At 31.2% G+C, this 8,827-nt stretch overlaps 1 protein-coding gene across 1 annotated transcript; it reads left to right on the forward strand.

Annotated features, from left to right (window-relative positions):
• The first annotated feature begins 4,903 nt into the window (after window positions 1-4,903).
• LOC108742988 lies at window positions 4,904-5,675 on the forward strand. Its single transcript, XM_018478376.1, has 3 exons — window positions 4,904-5,063; window positions 5,173-5,340; window positions 5,408-5,675. Exons 1-3 carry the CDS (start codon window positions 4,954-4,956, stop codon window positions 5,643-5,645), a joined length of 516 nt encoding a protein of 171 aa, XP_018333878.1. The 5' UTR covers window positions 4,904-4,953; the 3' UTR covers window positions 5,646-5,675.
• The last annotated feature ends 3,152 nt before the right edge of the window (window positions 5,676-8,827 follow it).

Below are 8,827 nucleotides of genomic sequence, written 5' to 3' on the forward strand. Positions count from 1 at the left end.
GATGATGAAAAGAAGTAAATCAATAAATGACAACATCTACCGAGTCGTTTTAGTGTTGCAAAATAATATAAGAGGTAAGTACGTATCTGGTTATCCATTTGCATTTGTATTTACGAAATAAATTCTTGGCAGCAAACTTCATGAATAAGAACAGATTTAATAATCAGCTTGAAGCTATTCTCGGGAGGCCTACAACCTCAAATTTGTAGCAATTATGCTTACGAACTTATTTATGAGCTGCACAGCGTTGGAGTGAAATTCTAATCTCTGATCTTAGTTGTTAAGACGAATTATAGGCGAAAATTGCTTCAATAAAGGAATTAAGGGTCGCGTCCCGAGAATAAAGACCATCAGTTATCCTTTAACATTTCTTCTGAAATTGCCAACCTAAGGGATGTAAAATATTTCGTGTAACGAGCCATACGTCTTCACGGCAAATTTCATAAATTATTTAACAGAAGACACCGTAGATTGCTTGTCATAAAATAATTATATACGAAAAAAAATTTTAATTGGCATTATAGCATTCATTAAACTGGGTCAAGTATCAAATACGAAAATGTATTGTATCTAAAGTTCAATGCTTCAAAGAAAATCTTATAAAGTAACAGCAACGCCAGAGGTTGTAGCCGAATAAAATGAAGGAATTGATAAATTAATAGTATATTGTGATGCCCTCCACTCTCCTGATTTTGAAAAATTTGCATACAATCTTACTTGACGAGGAAGAAGGTTCGAATATCAAGTAACCATGTAATCAAAATGGTAAACACATATGCTGCAAACGATCAATATTATTGACTCCGTTGATAATCTCAAGGGCCGGCAGAGATTGACGCCAGTCGTAAATCACACAGTAGGTAAAATTGACATAAAATGATCGATAGTAATATTCCATGACTTAACAAAGAAGTGAACATCATCTAAGGAATCAGGTCACTACAAGGTGGGTGAATAGAAATAGTCGATACAAGTAGTGCGAGAACAAAGATACTAAACAGTAAGCAGTAAGATAATTATAGGTACACTGCAAATGCTAAGTGTGTTATTCGACATACAGACACGTGTTACAGTAACTCACATGAACGTGTAATTTGTTCTGAGTGTGTTAAATTGCTATAAATAAGCGTGTTCGTATGTTACTTCAACACGTGTAATATTTAGAAATCCGTGTTGAATGNTAAATAATCAGACTGCCAGATAAGCTACAAATTTATTTAAATATTAGTTCTTCACTGTAATTATGTTTCAGTGTTAAAGGAAATACTTATACAGAGTGACCGGAAAGTCGACCTACTCTTTGAAAAGGTTATCTATACTATTTGCAATAAGTCAAGCTCTGTCAAATAGAGGCAAAGATGGATAACGCTCTGCTGCTGCATGATCAAGTGCGATTTCAACATGATTTACAGTATATAATGTAATAAATTTTAAAGTAGTTAGAGGGGTTACTTGAGCCACTACTTCTCTTTTCGCAATTTTAGAGTACATGAGCACTGGAAACAATTGGAAATTTTACTGTGACGTGACACAATTGGATTAAGACATGATATCGAAAATCAGTGGGAAATGACTTTTTATAAAGATTGATCACTAAAAACAACCATATCCTTGAAAAAAAAATAGTTTCTACATCATGTTTTCGTGAAAGTTGATAAATTATTGAACCCCTTGAACCTTACGTTTATTACAAAACTTGGTTAAAAATATTAATTTTGTATTGAACCAATTCCAACCAATCGACGAATTATACAAATAAATTATCGATATATAAGTTATGTAGTAAATGTTAGGTTCAAGGGATTCAAGAATTTATCAACTTTCACGAAAACATGATGTAAAAATTTTTTTTTCAACGATATGGTTGTTTTTAGTGATCAATCTTTATAAATACATAGTCATTTCCCATTGATTTTTAGCCCGATTGTATCACGTCACAGTAAAATTTCCAATTGTTTCCAGTACTCATGCACATATCGGAACTATACACTCGAGAATTGCGAAAAAACATGTAGTGGTTCAAGTAACCCCTCACACTATTTTAAAATTTATTACATTATTTGCAGTAAATCATGTTGAAATCGCACTTGATCATGCAGCAGCAGAGCGTTACCCATCTCTGCCTCTATTTGACAGTACTTGACTTATTGCAAATAGTATAGATAACCTTTTCAAAGAGTAGGTCGACTTTCCGGTCACTCTGTATAAGTATTTCCTTTAACACTGAAACATAATTACAGTGAAGAACTAATATTTAAATAAATTTGTAGCTTATCTGGCAGTCTGATTATTTACATCGCTAGTACCTATAATTATCTTACTGATTACTGTTTAGTATCCTTGTTCGCGCACTACGTGTGTCGACCATTTGTATTGACCCTCCTTGTAATGATCTGATTTCCTAGCTGATGTTCACTTCTTTGTTAAGTCATGGAATATGTATTGTACTGTATGATTTATGACTTGCGTCAATCTCCGCCGGCCATCGAGCTTATCAAAGGAGCCAATAATATCGAATATCGTTTAATTCACACAATCGAAAGCTTTTGATATATCAATAAAAGCTATTGCAAATGAGTACTAACTTTTTATGAAATTTATTCGGGTCTCGAGAATACTTGGTAATTACTTCGTGATTTATAAGAATGAAACTACAATATGAAGCTGATTTTATTTTAAGGAATTGTCCCATCCAATGAATTTGCCACGGGATTCAGATGATATAGTTACGCCATTCGAATCATATCCAATTTATTGCATCTGAATCACAGAATCTTTATACTGTGCAGATATTACAGATGTCCTACTACTTCATCTGGGTAAGTATTTTAAAACGGTTATTGTTCCTACCATTAAATTTAACCTAGAATTCGTTCGGCTCATCCTTTGTCATGAGAAATGTACAGCTTTTACAGTTAAATACACAACAATTTCTTTCGCAGAATTTTGTTTTTTGTCAAACCGAAAATCTTTGCATTTTTGCGACGAACGATTCAGTCGCTAGAGGTTGTCCCCCTGATCCTTCTAGGCGGCGCCTTTGACGGCAGGTATATTTATCATTTTTATTTTAATGAAGTCCAATGAAGACGTATTAGAAAGCATAGACATATATTAATGGACGTGCCTATGTCGTAATAATTTCTTGGTTCGAAAAGTGATGGAGATGGCGTATGGTTTCGGACTAGTGCTATCTCTTTCATGACACGCTTACGCACTATCATGAGAGAGATGGATATTGTCCGAAACTTCGTTCCATCTCTTTCTTTTGTTGTACCACAATTCTGACCGCTAAGGCATGTCCATTAGTAAACGTCGATGTTAACATCGTTCCATCTCTTTCTTTTGTTGTACCACAATTCTGACCGCTAAGGCATGTCCATTAGTAAACGTCGATGAGGAGAACGGAGGATTGTATGGAAGTCAATAAAAAGTAGGCGAGATAGGTTAGTAGGACATCTTCTCAGGCATGAAGGGTTGATTAGGAACATATTTGACGCAGAAACAGGAGTTAAGAGGAGTAGAGGTAAACCTAGATTAGATTACTATTCGCAAATAGTTAAGGATGAGGGTTGTTCTAGTTCTGGGGAAATACGAAGATTATCTCAGGATAGGAAAGAGTGAAGATGCGTGTCCAACCAATCTTAGGATTGACGACCTTATGATGATGATAAAGTCCAAAAATAAGAAATAAAAATATTAGTCTATTCTCCATTTCAACCCTTTGTTTGGATAATATTAAGTAAAGTTCAAGGCAATATCAAATAAACTTTCAATCCTTAATTGCCTTGAACTTGATTCAATAAAAATATTAGAATTCCTAAAATAACCAAAAGAATTTATTATTTTAAGGATCGTTGCATGAATAATAATTGTAAGCAACTTAACATAAGTCACCATGTGGTGCATTTATATTACGCTTCTTACCTGAGTTTAATTTATTCTTTCCTTTGTTTTGTTTAATTCGGATCTATTAGATTGTCGCCCCAGAATTATCGCAATGACAACAAACAATACTACTAAAGCGTAAAGTACGTAATTACAAAGCCTAATCCTTTCCTTCTTTTTACCAATACTGACATTGAACTTATGATTCAAATATAATGAAGTCCTTTAAATTCACTAAGTAAATAAGCATTTCATATTGAGTTTTAGAAGAGATTCCAACTTTCCCAGAATTAATCAAGGTAAATGCAATCGAAATATGTCTGCAAGGACGATCATTAAATAGAAGAGGAGTTTCGCAAAGTTCATTTTTTTTGTAGCCAATTATTTTTCATATTTTTGGTTCTCGAATATACTTATATTGCATAATTTGATTGGTATATGACATACATTTTTGATAATATGTATAAAAATTGCTTTAATGAAGTTCCAGAATTAAAAAGTAAAGGAAATTTATTCAAAGAGAGAATTAATAAAAAAATAATAAATAACATAATATTGCATTAATAAATAGACTAAATTTTCTTATGTGTAATTGGTTCTGCTTTAAAATGATAGGGGGTAAGTGTGTTATCTTATAAAAAACTTATTAAGCCTAATATTTTGGAAATGGAACTTGTAGAAGTCATCTCTACCATTATAGTTTTCTTAAGATCTTCCTGAATTTTCTCCATACGGTAAGGTGAGTACTATAACATAGTAACTATTCGGTTACCTTAAATTCTTGTTTAGATTGCTAGTACTACTAAGTTCATGCTACTAATTTATCTAAAATTACTTAGTGCTATTACTACGACAGCATTTCATTTGAAATTAAAATCATGCTAATGCTGCCATCTAGTGTTCGTTAGTTACTGTAAAATACAAAGTCGTTACAGTTGTAGCAGATGGTACTCTTCACGGTTTAATGTAATCTGTAATAATTTGAAAAGAGTAAATATGAAAAGTAACGGACTTTTGATTGATTAAGGTTAAGTTACAGTTAAGTTTACTTTTTGAAAACAGAAAATAATGACTGATACAACTGATAATAATGTTGTATATGCAAAGGACGCTAAAATCTTCCAAGAAATGCTAATGGATATAGCAAAAAATGTTGGAGATAAAATAACTTCATGCAAGTAAGAAAAGATTTTGTTAGTTTTATTATGAAATAAAAACAATTTGATATATAATTGTTGTTGTTATGCTTCAGTATATTACAACAGTTTTATAACACGTACTGTTTAGGAATGAAACTGACAACGCTATTTCCTCTGATACAAAACGAGCTATAAAAAAAGCATTTGTTGAAAATATCCACGATAAACTGGAAAAATTGATACTGACAGAAAATTTACAAGAAAAATTTGCAGTTCTTAATAAATTAGCCCTCAGTGGTGATTCACAACCTACATGGTATTTAATAAAATATTATCAATGTACTTTTATTCTTGTGGTCTTAAAAACATACCATGTGTTTCAGGAGGCCAACTACAGGGCAAATTCCTCTTACAACCATAAGAGGAAAATATTTAGAAGAAAAAAAAACCGAATTAATCAGCAAAGTTTCTGAATTAAAAAAAGAGAGAATAGAATTACAAGAAGAAGTTATGCAAAGACGTAAAATTATTGAGAAGCAAGTTAAACAAATCCAAAAATGCAAAGACACACTAATAGCTGAAATGCAAGAAGCTAATTTAAATTTATTGAACTCTATATAATTGAAAACAAATATAATATTTTTTATACAATGTTTACTTGTTGTCTAATACCCATCCGCAAAAGTTGTTGAAAACCTTTTTTAATTGTTCTTCCTTTTTTCGAATTTCTTGTTCTAGATCATACAATTGCTTTTCATACTTCTTTCTTTTTAAAATTAACTCATTATACTTGTTTATCAAATAATCCTCATAATTTTTACAATTACAGTTTTCTTGGGCAACTAAAATACATAAAAACAAATTAAAAAGACAGACATGTTATGATTAATCGATTTTTGTTAAGCTGTTTGCTATTTAATATCTGATATTTTACATCAAATCAAAAGTTGAAAAGAATACCAAATTATTTTAGTAACAGAGATTATGAAGTTTCTATAGAGAGTTTTTTACTTCTCCTAATACTTATTCTAATAATTCATAACAATTCAATAGTGAAACAGAATTATGTTGGTGATCAGACTTGGCGTTTTTGACAATTTTTGGTGTTCTTTTGATATATTGATATGTTTTATGTTGCTTAAGGCGAAGCACCAACTTTTTTCTTTTAAATTATGGATACGCTTACACAACTGAGAAATAGATTTCAGATTATACCTTCATTTTCTGTATGAAATAAATATATGAGTAATAATGATAAAATACAAACTAAAAAGTAAAAAAGCCAAAAATGGCCAAATGGACTTCCAAAATAAAAATTGTATTTAACAGTTTAACTTTTNGTAATTCATCTTATACATCGCGGACGAGCAGATCAAAGTTCATCAATATCGTTTGAATCAATTGATTGCAGGAAATCGCAACACTCTGTAGGTCTCGCATGTCTTGTTTACGTAATCACCAATCCTACTCATTTTAATGTTGTTTCCTTGCTTCTGTTCGATTTATTTGTAATATTGCAAATGCAGAGAGTGATAATCGCATTAGGAAATTAGTCAAAAAGCGTGGCTCAATAAAAAGCAACCTTACAAGATTCACCAAATATTTAGGTTCATTAGGTGATATCTTATAATTACTGGTAGATACTCTTAAACTACATGAGGGGTTGCATGGAGTGGGACCAATAGTTAGTGGGTTATTTGACCTTAGGCTATTGTTAGTGACAATGAATAACATCTGCAACATTGCCCTGGTGAACACAGGTATACCTGAAAAAAACCCTAATAAATGTAGGTAAAGTGTCTTCTCCATTTCTATATTTGGAAATATTTACCAACCTTAATAAATGTTTGCTAGCATGAAAAAGAATTCTCTTGATGTCATGAACTGCGCACCGACAGCTTCTATTAATTTTATGAAATGGCAAAATTATAGTAGTTTTTAGTACACAAAAAAAATGCAATAAATCACCCTTTTTATTAATTGTGGTTTTTAAACTATTAGAATGCAACTCTATATTAACTTTTAAACTCTTTAATGTTTGTTGCGCATTATCTAAAGCTCCTGCAGCTAACGAACAAACTATTCAGTTACACAGTCCTGTTAAAGAACATTTTGTTTACTTACTTTTCATGATCTCATCCTTAAGCAGCGTTTCTTTAGTTAACAAGGAGTCAAAATTTAAGTTATTTTGATTATCATTAGCGCTCATTTTTAAAAATTCAATTTAGGTTTCTAGTAAATATCTTTAAAGGTTTTCAAAAATGGTGTTAACTACTACTTAGTAGGTGGCGCCAACTTACCACGACCATTGAATGCGTCATGCGCTCGTCTACGAAGCTTGCGCTGTAGTGCAAATACGCAAACGTTTGTCATCTCTATTGTGTACGCCATTGATAGTATTTTGGAGGACTACTTAAAAGTGCTTTTTTGTTAGTTTTCTTCAAAGCAAAGCTATACGGTAAGTCCATTATTTATAGTTAATAATAATTTTATTGAGACATTTTAGTTAGTACTTCACTAACTATGTTTTATTCAATCTTTTAAAGAACCGGCATTTAGAGCCTGGTTGTTTAAGAATAAACAAATTATTCGTGCAAAGGATTAATTAGTTATTCAAATACGATATGTTCCCAAGGCAGTTTCGTGATTTTCGTGTTTTAAGGTTAATATTTTTTATTAATACTTAATAGTAGTTCTCCTCAACCTATAGTCACGTTGTGGGAAAACGTTAGTCTGTCTACATAAAACAAAAAGCAAGCGATGTACATGTATGCACGTTAATAATGTGATAATGTGTTTGATAAGAGATTATCATTTTTATTCTAAAATGGATCGTGGTTTATTTGTCTTAAATAGGTAGTACCTACCTACTCTATTTTTTTTACCATCTTGGAATATATATAACAATAATTTTATGTGCACACAATAGATACCTACCTGTTCACTATGATGTACATTACTAGTTAATTAATTAAAATCGGCTTTTATACGTTTCAATACTCCGCTTAATGCATAGATACTATAGGTATTAACGATTAACAAATTTATGTAGGTACCTACCTTGTAGCTATGTACCTATTACAGAAAACGTTATTTTTTATATTGATTGCGTTCAATAAAATTATCTACTTTAAAATATAATTTTTAAATTCTAATTTTTTTTGGTTTCCGAGATAATATATTCTTTCGATTAGATTAATTAACCAATTAAGAATGAGATTAAGTACCTACCTACATATTATAAACAATGTCCAGCGACTTGACCCCACCATTTAAGAAAAAAATGCTGAATGTGTTAGTGTTGTACTCTAATATGCTGCTTCGCAAAATTTATTAGGTACCAACAAAAAAATTTCTGTACTAATGGGTATAACTTTTCCAAACCAAACCAAAAAGAGATTAGCCCCTCCATTTTTAAAATAAATTTATGTATTAGTGCTCCAATTTGTTATTAAAAATGAATTTTGTGAAGCAGCACCTTTGAGCACAATACAATTCTGCACCTCTTTTCTTAATTTTTTTAGTAATGGCAGGGTCAAGTTACTGGACATTGTTAAAATTATAACATATGGTACGTGTGTTTAAGGATGTTTGGGAGGTATGTCAAAATGCTACGAGACAAATAAAAAATTGGAAGAACGTTCCTCATTCAAATCTAAAACTCCTGTAAAAATTACAAATCGATTCACTAAACCGTTAAAAAGTTATTGAAATTTTAAAAAATTGTAATTTTACACGTCATTTTATGGAGATTCGTTAACCGAACAGATTAAATTTATTTTTATTAACAGAAAAAAAGCTAC

This window comes from Agrilus planipennis, unplaced genomic scaffold (assembly GCF_000699045.2).
Source record: "Agrilus planipennis isolate EAB-ADULT unplaced genomic scaffold, Apla_2.0 scaffold45, whole genome shotgun sequence".
NCBI classification, from domain to species: domain Eukaryota; kingdom Metazoa; phylum Arthropoda; class Insecta; order Coleoptera; family Buprestidae; genus Agrilus; species Agrilus planipennis.